The sequence below is a fragment of the Crotalus tigris genome, unplaced genomic scaffold, assembly GCF_016545835.1.
Source record: "Crotalus tigris isolate CLP2741 ecotype Arizona unplaced genomic scaffold, ASM1654583v1 scf7180000020347.5012614909:4044961, whole genome shotgun sequence".
NCBI lineage: Eukaryota > Metazoa > Chordata > Lepidosauria > Squamata > Viperidae > Crotalus > Crotalus tigris.
Genome location: NW_024097978.1, coordinates 2,635,747 through 2,648,763, shown reverse-complemented (window position 1 = coordinate 2,648,763; position 13,017 = coordinate 2,635,747). Strand labels below are relative to the sequence as shown.

At 44.8% G+C, this 13,017-nt stretch overlaps 2 protein-coding genes across 4 annotated transcripts in view; one reads left to right on the top strand and one right to left on the bottom strand.

Moving 5' to 3' along the window:
* The window catches only part of ATP1A1 (ATPase Na+/K+ transporting subunit alpha 1), a 29,446-nt gene extending 25,875 nt beyond the window's left edge, over positions 1–3,571 (bottom strand). Inside the window, exon 1 of the mRNA XM_039366519.1 lies at positions 3,430–3,571. Coding sequence (XP_039222453.1) covers positions 3,430–3,441 — 12 coding nt within the window. The 5' untranslated portion in view covers positions 3,442–3,571. The remainder of the gene's footprint in view (positions 1–3,429) is intronic.
* The window catches only part of LOC120318647, a 47,235-nt gene continuing 37,656 nt past the window's right edge, over positions 3,439–13,017 (top strand). For 2 of the 3 annotated variants that reach the window (XM_039366527.1, XM_039366525.1), the window contains exons 1-2: positions 3,439–3,711; positions 5,700–5,937. In XM_039366527.1, the coding sequence (XP_039222461.1) occupies positions 3,440–3,711; positions 5,700–5,937 (510 nt within the window). In that variant the 5' untranslated portion in view covers position 3,439. The remainder of the gene's footprint in view (positions 3,712–5,699; positions 5,938–13,017) is intronic. The other variant, XM_039366526.1, reaches the window with a different exon arrangement.

The following is a 13,017-nucleotide window of genomic DNA, read 5'->3' as shown; positions in this document are numbered from 1 at the left end:
TTGGTGGTAGAATTTTAATCAATCCAGCAAATGGCTGGATTTAATCAATCCTTGGCCATTACCATTGTTTCCTCAACACAGCATAACTGCATAAAACTATAATCCTCAACATTATTTTGAGGCAGTAAATCCTACAAAATTTGGTATATCTTCAGAACTATACTGAAAATGGACTTTTGGTTCTGCTGAGAGGAGAGCTACCATCTGTGGTGGAATGAAGAACCACCAACTCTTTAGAATTCTTCTCATGACACTTGAGATCATCCACAACTTACTCGTCATGATGTGACTGGAAGACAGTAGTCTCTGTGGGGTGACTGCGAAATGATGGGACGCCCTAACCATGGTTGATGGCTTTATGGACATTAGGTTTGCATACCTCTTTTTCTAATCACTTTTGGAAATTGCTTATTAACTGCTCTTCAGTTATTTGGAACCTTTGGAATGACATGTTTTGTACCTCTCAGTGAGTCTCCTTCAAACTATCGTGAAAGAAATTTTAAATGCAGGTTTAAGGTTTAATTTGGGGGGGGGAGGGATAAGCAGTGAAAGGGTAATTAGAACATTTTTTTCTGGAAAGTTACAAACAGATTAATCATCCAGATAGATTTGAAATAAGATTTTGGGATTAATTAATTACAAGAATCCTTTTTAAAAATTGATAGGATGGGACTTTGAAGGTTAGATAGAATGAACTAAAGACTGATATGAAACGTGGATTTAAAAATGATAGGCTAAAAAATAATACAGATAAAGATGAACAAATGAAACTGTCTTAATTAAATGGGATATAAAAATAATAAACTACAAAAGCAATCTGGACAACTTTCCTACATTGGATTTACAAGAGAGACTGGTTAAAGTTTTGAAGAATTTTGTGAGAACTGGCAAAGAAAAATGAAAAAAAAAAGTTCTAGGACATTATTTAAAAGGATTGAGCACAAATGTTAAAACTAAAAAAAGGAATACAAAGTTGGTTTATTTGATCAAGGCTAAAACAGATATGTTGTTATTTCTAGTAATGCTTAATGGACTTTTGCTAACTAAGACTTGAACAATGAGATTTTAAGAATTTGTTTACAGATAAAAAATGAGATACAAGAAAAAATAATTGCTTAAATAGTTTAAGAGAAGATAAGTTACTAAAATTGTTTATACTTATGTAAATACTTCCATTGTACTTTTCTTTTACTTTACTATATTGTAATTTTTCTTCCATTTGTTTTTTTCTGCACATTCCGTTTTTTTATTTTCTTTTTTTAGTTTATATTAGCTTTTATCTTTTTAATTATTATATTTAATAAAATTACTATTAAGAAACCAGACTGGGAAAGCAAAGAGGCTAAAAGCCTAAAAAAAACACTAAATGATTCTTATGCTTCTGAAATTGCAGTTCTCTGAAAACCTACAAAAATTCCTAACAGTCAAGCAGCTTAGTTTATTTAATTACACGATCAGGCTTTATCTGTGATTCTTTAATGCTCTGAACTTTCACCAAAAAGGCATCAAAAATAACAGTACCATTCTGTCTGAAACAAGCACATACTCATTTGAAAATGAAGCAAGCTGTTGCATCAAACCACAGGATTTTATAGAAGTTTCCACAATGTGGCAACAGCCTCTCGTTTCCACCTGCCCTACTGAATGAACCATTCTAAACAGCAATCATCCTGGCAGATCTAGGCCCTCAAGGCCTCAGCAGAAATAGAAAGCTGCTCTAACAAGATTCTAATATTCAAGTATACAAGCATGATTTCAGCATTAACACAAGGAAGAACCTTTGGTTTGTGCTATCTGGAACAGCCTATGGAGTGTCCTGTTGGAATAAACTGATTAGACTACCTTGGGCCAATCTTTAGACCAAGAAAGTATCCTAAGAGACTGGGGCAAGGACATTTATTTAGAAGCAGGGGTAAAAAACACCAACCCCCAAAACACATAGACATAGCCCACATTCAGGTCTAAATCCATGATGCTACAGACAAAAACTGGAGGCATAATTAAGCCAGTACATTTTTCATTTAGGACTGATTAAAAAGCATCCAGATTTCCACAACTGAATGAACAGACAAAATGGCAGACTCGGCTAGTACGTTTTCACCTAATCTCCTCTTCAGGAGACAACTGAAGTACAAGAAATACTTCCAAGCAACAAGTTTAAGAAAATCAAGTTACCATTTTTTTTAATCAAGCCAACCATCGGTCTTCATCGTTTTAAAAATCACACTGATGGTTCACTCCCCTTTTCGGATTGGAAGGTTGGTTAGAAATTGTTAGGTCCAATACAGAAAAGCTCTTATTATATCATGTCTGAACCGGCCTGCTTATCTTTTTCACTTTTCTGAGTCACGACTAAGTCTTCTAATTTCATGGTTAGAAAGTTATGCCTTTTAAAAGCTATTCAAGCGAAGGAAGTAAAATTTCTCCCTATGGGCATTCCTGACTAAACAAAAGACGAATGTGATGTGTGCCCGCATATTTTCAGTTACTTCATGTCACAACACTAAACGGCTAAATTAACAAATAGGTAACCGCCAATTAACACATTAAACCGAAGAAGGAACGGGAACAGAAAAGATTAACCGGACAAAACGGGGAGGCTGCGGGCCGAATGGCATGCATTTCAAAGGCCAAAACGAAACTCTCCTACAGGGATGATAATTACTTAATGTCTCCGGGACATTACTTTATCGAAGCTCCTATATATAACTCAGAGAACAGTTTGCAACCTGTGGGATTTCTATTTTTTTAAACAGGTCTTTCCAAAAACTAACACGAACCCTCCGCTCCGGAATTCGGAGAATAATTCGATTCTCGCAGCCTTAGGCGCGCCATTCTGACTGGCACATTCGCGAGGCTCTCCACCGATTAAAACCAAGAAAAGAGAGGATATCGCTACGGAATTTCTCGAACGCCTTTCCGGAGATCGTCGGCTGGCCGGCCCGCCCGCCCCCTTCCCACCAGCGATTCGCTGCTTCGCTCTCCGGCAGCCTGTTTGCTCATCGCGAGCCGCCGAGGGTGGAATTATCCGCCCCACAGCAAGATCCTGTTCCGCTTCTACGAGAACCTCGTGTTTGGGGCACATTCTCAGGTCTAGTTTGTTAGGGCGGCGCTTTTAAGCCTTCGCCTTTTCAGTCTCCATGGCAGCGCCTCTCCTCGGTGCAAACGGTGCTGGACGGGAAGGATCGCGGCAGCGGGCCATCCATCTTCAGAAAAAAACCGCGCCCGTTCAGCGGCCGAGCAGGCGGGGGTTGCCCTGGTCGTCGGTACCATTAAAGGAAAGAAACTTCCTTTCTAGCAACAGGCGGTGCTATGGCAGTTCGTACCGCCGAGGTCCATGCTATTACCGCCTTCCGGCTAACAGACGCTACCGAATTCCCGCGGTGTTCCCCGGCCCCAAGCCCGACCCCGTCCTTTTATTTTCCTCACCCCTTTGCTCATGGTGGTGCCTGTCCGCGGTCTTTTCTTGGGCTACTGTCGATCTCCGGGCAGGTGGGGGGGGGCGGCAGATAGAGAAGGAGAGTCTGCCACGTGTGCGCTGCAAGCAAGTGGGAAGCCCGGCTGGAGAACGCTTGTTAGGCCGCCCCCCTCTTCACCGACCGCTTGCCGGAGTGACCGCCGAAGAGCGCCTGGGCCGCATAAACCTAGCCGGCCAGCCTCATCCGCCCCGCCCTTGAACGGTGCTGGCTCCGCCCTGATGGAAAAGAGTGGGTAGGTGGAAGGGCCTCTCGGGCGGTTTACGCCGGTGGAAGGGCCTGGCGAGCTTTGCTGAAGCGGGTTTTCTCGGGTTCCCGCGCCGCCTTTTTCAGGTGCCTGGGAAGGACTTGCTTCCCGCTCCAGTTTCTACATTTGAACGAGATTTGTAACCGTGTAACCAGCTTAAAAGAGAGACCTGTAGGTCTCGATAGTACAAAGTTTATAGGATATTCTAGATGAGCGATTAAAGTCGAGAACAGATTCTAACAAATGTGAAATAGAATGTGAATGTTAGACATTAAACCAGCAAAACATTTGAGATACACTTTTAACTTTATACGAATACACCAGCTTTCTTTTCTTTTATATTGAAACACTAAAAATACAACGATGCAAAAATTTTCATGAAATTTAAACGTCCAGAGAAGTATGTTTTCTCTAGGAATATGAAGGGGCTCTCCAAGTGGGTGTTGTTCATGCGAGCGTGAACGGGGTGACTCCCAAGTTTACGAAACAAATGTGTATATGGAGCCATTTTCATTTTGCAATATTTATTGGTGAGCAATTTGTTTTTCTCAATCCATTCCTATTTTGGAACATTTGATTTATTATAAAATCAGAGTAATTTTTCTTGTCTGTATAAATCTGTCAGTAGGGAGAGAAGAATCAAAGAATTGCATATTTTGCTTAAAACTATGTGCCTTCATCAAATTGTGGGACATTTAAGGATGGTGGGACTTTTTCTTTTGTAGAAGATGTAGATGTCAGAAAACACATTCACTGTCCTAGGAAAAATCTCCTTTGTCCTAATCTATAATTATATAAATAATATACATAACATTTTAAAGGGAACTATTTAAGAGAAAAGTTACTGCATAATGTAAAAAATAAACAGTATGAGAACAGAAATGAGAAGTATAAGCTTTAATTTTCCAGAATGGCATCTATTGTCCCTATTTCCAATCTATATTCCCAGCATGATTGCCAGCTATGACAGCAGTGTTGTGCTTCTGTGGGAAAAAAACTAGAATTCTGTTTCCATCACTTACAGGTTGAAAGAATGCTATGGGAGTGTGTTTGAGAGAGAAATAGAAGGAACAGGAAGGACTTTTGTTTTCTTTATTATACTTTCAAGAAAAGAAAAGAAAACACAATTATAAATATCTTCTATGCCAGGGAAAAAGATTCATAGATTTAATAGGGCAACTTTTAAGATTTATCAAGTCTGCTGACAATTATTTCTTCCTTGTAACCACATATGAAGGAATAGCTGCAAACAACCATCAAAGAAGTACAATCAAAATCCTGAAAGCTTAAAAGCATTTCCTATATCCATCTTTCTAGTCAATGGATATGGCTTGGAAAAGAAATAGTACTTGTTACACTGTTTCTTGATGGGACTGATTTGATTTTCAGGACCAAGGTCTTCATTATCTAAGTCAGTGGTTGCGAACCTATGGCACGGTGCCAGAGGCGGCACTCGGAGCCCTCTCTGTGGGCACACGTGCCATTGCCCCAGCCTTGCCTCCCCCCGTGACCCCCTCCTCACCAGCAGCCCCCCTGAAGGAGAGTCGCCCCCGAACATGGCCCACACGGAGCAGTGCAGCCAAGGACATGGCAGCCAGGCAGCATAGACAAGACTCTGCCTTCACGCCCCATTGCGCACAGTTGATGCTGCGGGGTGTGGGCAGAGGGCATGACTGTCATGGCACTGCTGGTCGATCTGCAGTCCCCGGAGGCGATGAATGGCCCTGCAGGCAGGTGGGGTGGGGGGGCGGAGCTGGGGCAGGGCAGGGGGTGGAATGGGGGTGGGGCCAGTTTTTGGAGGAATATTAAGGGATATGGGCCACATGATCAGGAAGGTTTTGATGTGTTTGAGTAACGTGGTGGAACTAAGGTAATATATGACCGACAATCTTTGCTGGCATGGCGAGTTTCTAGCTGTTTCGGAACTGTTGGTTAGACTTAAAAGTCATTGACGTGGTTTGAAATTGTTCTGCCAGCAGAAGATCTGACTGCTGGCCCAGCGACGGATTCTATTGCAAATCAGGACTGTTTCCAAAGGAGGCAGAGGAGGAGAGGACCCGGGGCTTATGGAGCGAAGGAACAATGAGGCTGTCGGCAGGCCCAGAGGAAGAGAAGAGACTTTTGGTGGCGGTGACAGCGTGCTCCAGGGGCAAAAAGAAGCAAGGCCTCTTTAAGGAAAAGGTGGAACAGTCAGGATCAGAAAAAGGAAAGGAGGTGAGATTGTTATGCAGGAATACAAGCTAATTTGAGGGCTAATCCACGTAGAGCTCTGTTTCTATCTGTCCTGTTTGCCATCGTTCGCTCCCTTGAGACTAAAATGGATGATCTGAAACTTGAGCTGGCCACGAACAAGGAGTGTATATCGGAGGTGGTGACCCTTTGAGAGCTGTATGCAATGAAATTTCATTTTGATGTATGCCGATTGGTGTACATTCAAAGTGACAATAAAGTTGTTGTTATTGTTGTTATTATTATTATAAGGTTCTCCATCACTGATCTAAATGATATGGTACATTACTGATATGAAATGGACTGAACCTCAAACATTATTAGAAGTGTGAGGATGAAGGTTCATTCTCCAAGCTTGTGGGTTGCTTTCCAAATGTTTCGTTACCAGGCTAGGTAACATCTTCAGTGGAGTGTTTGGCCATAGCATGGTAGTTTGATCAAGAGCCTTTTAAAATCATTTCTGAACTTAAGATGAAAACCTGAATCTCAGGCTTGTGCACTATAGAAAGATTTAGACATTTTAGAAGTTGTAGTTTTAGAGTTATAGGACTGGAGGTCTTCTAGTCCAATCCCCTGCCCATGGTAGAAGTCCTTATACTATCCCAGATAAATGAATGTCCAATCCTTTCATGAACATTTCCAGTGATGGAGCACCTAAGAGGCAAACTCTTCCAGTATTTAATTGTTCTCATTGTCAGGAAGTTTATCCTTAGTTTCACATTGGATCTATCTTTAACAAGCTTTCACCCATTGTTTCTTGTCCCACCCTCAGGAATTTTGGAGAATAAGGTGACCCCCCCACACACACACACAAACACACTCACACACTTCTCTATGACAGCTTCTCATGTACTGGAAGACAGCTATCATGTCACTCCTAATTCTTTCACAGAGAAGAGGGGGTCAACCTATTTTCCAAAGCACCAGAAGGCAAGATAAGAAACAATGGAGGGAAACTAATCAAGGAGAGAAGCAAGCTTGAACTAGTGAAAACAATAAACCAGTGGAATGGGTTGCATTCGGAAGTTGTGGGTGCTCCATCACTGGAGGATTTTAAGAAGAGACTTGACAGCCACTTGGAATGGTACACGGATCTCCTGCTCTGCAGGGAGTTGGATTAGATGACCTCCAAGGTCCTTTCCAACTCTTGTTATTTTGTTTCCATTTCTTTTCATTAGGCTAGCCCAGGGGTAGGCAACCTTGGCTGTTTTATGACTCGTGGACTTCAACTCCCAGCTATGCTGGCTCAGAAATTCTGGGAGTTGAAGTCCACGAGTCATAAAAGAGCCAAGGTTGCCTACCCCTGGGCTAGACATACCTAGTTCCCTTAACCCACGGGTCGGCAACCCGCAGCTCCAGAGCCGCATGTGGCTCTTTGAGCCACCTCCTGCGGCTCCGGAGCCTCCTCCGCCATTTTCAGAGAGAGACAGACAGACAGAGAGGCACTTGTGCTTCCCTTCTCTCTCTCTCTCTCTCTCTCTCTCTCTCTCTCTCTCATGCAGATTTGCCCCCTTGCAGAGCTCCTGATTGGCCCTGCAGCCGGGTGCCCTGCCCCCTGGGAGAAGGGCCTTTCTAGGGCTGCCCGGTCCAAGCTGCATGTGGCTGGAGAGCCACACGGGGAAGCCCCGGGATCCATGCTGACAGCAGCCCAGCAGAGCCTCCGTTGAGCAGGCCAGCCCTCCCACAAGCTGCGGCCCTGGTTGGCCAAACAGCAGCAGAGCCAGAGATGGAGGGTGAGTGGAGGGGGGAGAGAGGGGTCTTACCTGCACAGGTGGAGGGGCAGCCGAGCTGGCCTCGGGCTGGGCGGCAGGCCTGGTGGAGCTGGCAGCAGGCAGGGGCATCAGTTTCTGCCCCTCCCCAGGCCGGAAGGTAGGCCCAGCAGGGGCAGTGGCCAGCGGGGGCATCAGTTCCTGCCCCTCCCCGGGCCGCTGAGCCGGCTTGCGTCTTTCCGGGCCAGGTGGCAGTGGTGGCTGGCAGGGGCATCGGTTTCTGGCTGTCCCCGGGCCGCTGAGCTGGCCTCGCGTCTCCCTGGGCCGGGCGGCAGGCAGCAGGGGCATCGGTTTCTGGCTGTCCCCGGGCCGCTGAGCCGGCCTCGCATCTCCCCGGGCCAGGCGGCAGGCCCAGCGCGTGGCGGGGGCATCGGTTCCTGCCCGTCCCCGGGCCGCTGAGCCAGTAAAATCAATGGACTTGGAGGTGCTGCGGCTGGCTTTTCGAGTTGCTGCGGATCTCCATTGACTTCCACGGGGACTCTTAGCAATGAAGGGGCTGATTGAAATCGCTTCAAGAATTGAGCTGCAGGATGGCTTTGAATGGCAGAGACACAGAGAGATGCAACACATCTCCACAGGAGATGCAGCAATGGCAGGAGACGAGGAGGAGTCAGCTATGTCTGTGCACAAGTCCCGAAAGCTTTCTTCCTCTCCCTAATCTTGCCTTTCTTGCTGGCGCTCTGATGTAAGTGTTTGCTGGGTTTCCTCAACCTCCCCCCCCCAATTTTATTTTAATCCCATCATCACCTCCCTCTTTCGCAAAGTTGACATTCCGGGGACTCGGAGCTCGCTTCGCTCTTGGAGTCACTTGGCAAAGTTTGAAGGAGAGGCCGTCTTCTCCCACCTCCCACGGAGCAGAACTGCTGCTTCCTCACCCTCCCAGCAAAAGAACCCCAGAGAGCTGGTAGACGTCCTTTCTCCCACTTCCCATCCTCTCTTTTCTGAGCACCCCTCCGAGAGTGAGCCTCGGAGCCAGAAGCCTCAACTCCAGCCTCCCGCAGCAGTCTGAGATAGGCGAGCCCGAGTGGCCGTCGGCTGCTGCCTTGGAAGATTCACTGCAGCAGTTCTTTCTCCCCGTCAGTCTCCTCCACTGCCTTGGAACCTTCGCGCCAAAAGGCAGAAAGAAGAAAGTCCCAGAGAGGGAGAGCACAGGGCAGGGGGAGAGCAGTCTTTTCCAAAGGGAGGAGAAGCCAGGACGGCAGAGCCGTCCATACCAGAGCTGGATGGGGGGTAGGGCCGGCGCAGGTCTCACCTTAAGCTCCACTCTTTAATCAAGTCCCGTGTTCTGTGTGCGTGCACGCACGCACACATGCGTGTGCACATTTTGCGGCTCCCAGTTTTTTCTTTTGCGAGGGAAACAGGTCCAAGTGGCTCTTTCACTGTTGCAGGTTGCCGACCCCTGCCTTAACCGTTCCTGATAGCTCATTTTAGTTGATCTTCTCTGCATTCTTTTTAGGGTCTCAGCAACTTTTCTGTATTGTGGGGATTGGAACTGTGTTCCAAGTGTGGCCTAGTACAGCATAAAGTTCTGACCTGGACATACTATCATTTGAACCAGTTTTCATGGCATGATAAAAAAGTGGTTTGTAAAGGGATTGAAAGGGTAGGAATGAAGCCAAAAGTAGAAACATGATAAAGGAATATACATTTGAATGAGTTTAATTTTCCAGAGCCAGATGAATTTCATTCTAGGATACTGAAAAGTACTTGCTGATGCTCTAGCACAGTGGTTCTCAACCTGTGGGTCGCGACCCCTTTGGGGGTCGAACGATCATTTCACAGGGGTTGCCTAAGACCAGGGCTTTTTTTCTCATAGAACGCTCAGAACAGGGTTCCGGCAATAATTTTTGATGGATTTTTTTCAACTTTTCCATGAGCTGTGCTACTCCCTTTATTCTATTGGCTTTTGAAAGCCAATAGAATAGACTGTAGGGACCCACCCCACTTTGCACCTTAAGAAGACAGAACTCTTGGAATAATTCTTCCAACAGGCATCCTTTATTAAGAGAAAATGGTTGCAGGCATTCTAGACAGGACTTGGGGTCCAAGCTCTCCCATTCAATGTTTTAAGGGGTTCCCCAGTAGCCCCACCCAATCACCCCCTTCTTCCAGCGACAGTCTCAGGCATTACACTCCCACCCCCTTTTCCTTACTGCCGGCTGGATGGAGACTTCAGAGAGGATTACATGAAAGGTAATAGCCCCATTGTTATGGTTAGTCCTTTTGGTGATATCCACATCCAGTTCCTTTGAAGTGTACCAAAGGAAGTGAGGGCCATAAAGCCCCTTTGTTCACTCCCTTCCCTTCATTGTATGACAGAATCCAGAGAAGGCAGAAATGGTGTTTTCTATAGTTGATAACTAGAGATGAAATATAATTGGATTCTGACATAGACTCTATTGAATAGAACTCTTAATCTATTGGCTTTTGAAAGCCAATAGGAATTGTCCAGGTCTGGTCGTTAATGGCTGTCTCTCCACTGCTGAGTGCACCAAAAGACCCACATGCAAGTTGTCTGCAGCAAAGGCGAGTTTGCAGGAACTTTGCACCCCTCCCTGCTGAGCAACTATGCCATCTCCTACTTGTAAGTAAAAGAGGACCAGTGGTGGAAGGTGGGGAGCAGCACTTAATTATGTCCTGCTGAAAAAGCAGAGTCCATGTGCACTCCTGCCTTGTGCTCACCTGTGTCAGCCAGGCTCTCTGTGTCGCATGCAGCATGTACAGCTTGGCACTGAAGCACGGAAAACATGTGCACACCTGCCTCATCTCACCTCATGCGCCATCGGTGTGCATTGCGGCTGCTGCTGTGGGAACCACAGGGCCCGCTTAACGCAGCAGGGCTGCACGGGACAGGCGGCGGTGGAGGTGGTGCTGGCGGGGCAGCGGTGGATACTGGGTGCGAAGGTGGCACGCGTGGGGCACAGCAGGTGGCTGACCTTCCTTGGGCTGGGCCAGCTAGTGGCCTAGCCGGTGCTGGACCTGTGCCGCCGCTGCCTCACCCTGTGTGCCTACATGGCCGCCCTGGAGCGCCTGGCCTGCAACGCCTCCCAGACTGCTTGTACCCACTCAATAACCTCCACAACAGAGGGTCGGAACTGGTCAAAAGTTCCGCACCTCCAAATCGATCCGCGATCGGACAGAGAGGGAGGGACAGAGAGGGAGGGAGGAAGGAAGAGAGGGAGAGAAAGAGAGACGGAGAGAGAAAGAGAGGGAGAGAGAAAGAAAGAGGGAGAGAGAGATTAAATTAGTAACATGGTTCTTAAGTGAATCTGGTTTCCCCACTAACTTTGCTAGTCAGAAGGTTGCAAAATTACAACAACAACAACAACAACAACAATAATAATAATAATAATAATAATAGTAATAGTAAAGTTGGAAGGGACCTTGGAGGTCATCTAGTCCAACCCCCTGCTCAGGCAGGAAACCCTACACCATTTCGGACAAATGGCTGTCCAGTCTCTTCTTAAAAACTTCCAGTGTTGGAGAATTTACTGCTTCTGGAGGCAGGTTGTTCCATTGGTTAATTGTTCTGTCAGGAAATTTCTTCTTAGTTCTAGGTTCCTTCTCTCCGTGATTAGATTCCACCCATTGCTTCTTGTCCTGCCTTCAGGTGCTTTGGAAAATAGCTTGATTCCCTCTTCTTTATGGCAGCCCCTGAGATATTGGAATACTGCTATCATGTCCACCCTTGTCCTTCTCTTCGTTAAATTAAACATACCCAATTCTAGCAACCGTTCATTATATGTTTTAGCCTCCAGTCCCCTAATCATCTTTGTTGCTCTTCTCTGTACTCTTTCTAGAGTCTCAACATCTTTTTTACATCGTGGTGACCAAAGCTGGATGCAGTATTCCAAGGATGGCCTTACCAAGGCATTGTAGAGTGGCAATAATAATAATAATAATAGTAATAATAATAACAACAACAACACAACAACAACAACGAAAATAATTTTATGGTTGGGGGTCACCACAACATGAGGAACTGTATTAAAGGGTCACGACATTAGGAAGGTTGAGAACCACTCCTCTAGCAAAACATTAATGGATTGTTTAAGGTTTGCTGAAGAATGGGTAAAAATGTTATGAGATGAAAAGGAAGGTTTGGGAAACTAAACATTAGTCAGCTTGATAATCTGTTTCCTAGGGAAAATCCAGAGCAGATCATGAAGTGATTAGTTTATAAATACTTAGTTTTCCAACACCCCAAAATGTAATGTATAGAATAATACAGTTGAGTGATCAGAAAAACAAATTCCGATGGAAAGGGAGAGAAAAACCTCTGAAAAAAACTTCCTTAATTTTCTGTTTTATTATATAAGATCAAGTTAGTTATTTTGTGTTGAGAGTCAGATGTAATATTTACCTTATATTAGCAAATTACTTTCCTTTTTAAATACCCAGAGTCTCTTAGCAGCCATTTTACAATGGTTTTACAACAAGAGCCATTTTAATGATATCCAAAGTTTTTTTTCAAAATTTTTATTTTAAAGATGTTTGGCGTGGGTTCTCCTGATTTGTAATCTACTAACAATTTGCTGAATTCCAGGCTTGTAAAATTGTTTGATGCCAATTTTAGTCAATCCCTCCTTGTGTTTTATACAGTTAAACCACTGGGTATAAGTCTATGTATGTGTGTATTGCTGAGAACAGGAAGTAAATGAAATTTAATTCAAAAGATCCTCCATAATTTTATTCAAAGTTCAAGCAGGATTGGTCATTATATTAAAGCATTGCTACTTTCTGATGTAATTTATTACACATGTTTTTGTTCATTAAATGGATAGAATTTTAATTAGTTTGTGAAGATATAACCATACTTCCTCACTTTTGCATTTGTTAAGATTGTTACATTGTAGATACAGATTTGTTGAGCTTTGTTACATTACAAATAGGCAACTTGGTACTCTCCAGATAACTGGACCACAAGTTCTATATGTTCCAACCATCATGGACAATGTTCAAGGAATTCTAAGAATGGTTGAGCCTAAGTAAGGCACACTGTCTTTCTTCAGTGCTTTGAGCACACAGAGACATGAACCCATTTCCTAAAAATACATGGTAGTCTCCGTGTACATGCTAGAATGTCCATTTTGGAGAAGTTGAAGACTATATTTCACTTGCACTCCCTGTTGCTTCACTCTTATTGAAAATATTCTTTATCAGACCAGAATTGGCCAATTGGGCACTAGGAACCAGTTCTGTGGAGAGAGGTTTTTCCATAGACCAGAGGCGACATGGTTTCATGTGCTATCTGCATTCTGCAGATGGGGTTTCTCTTATTTGCACAGCCCGGTTT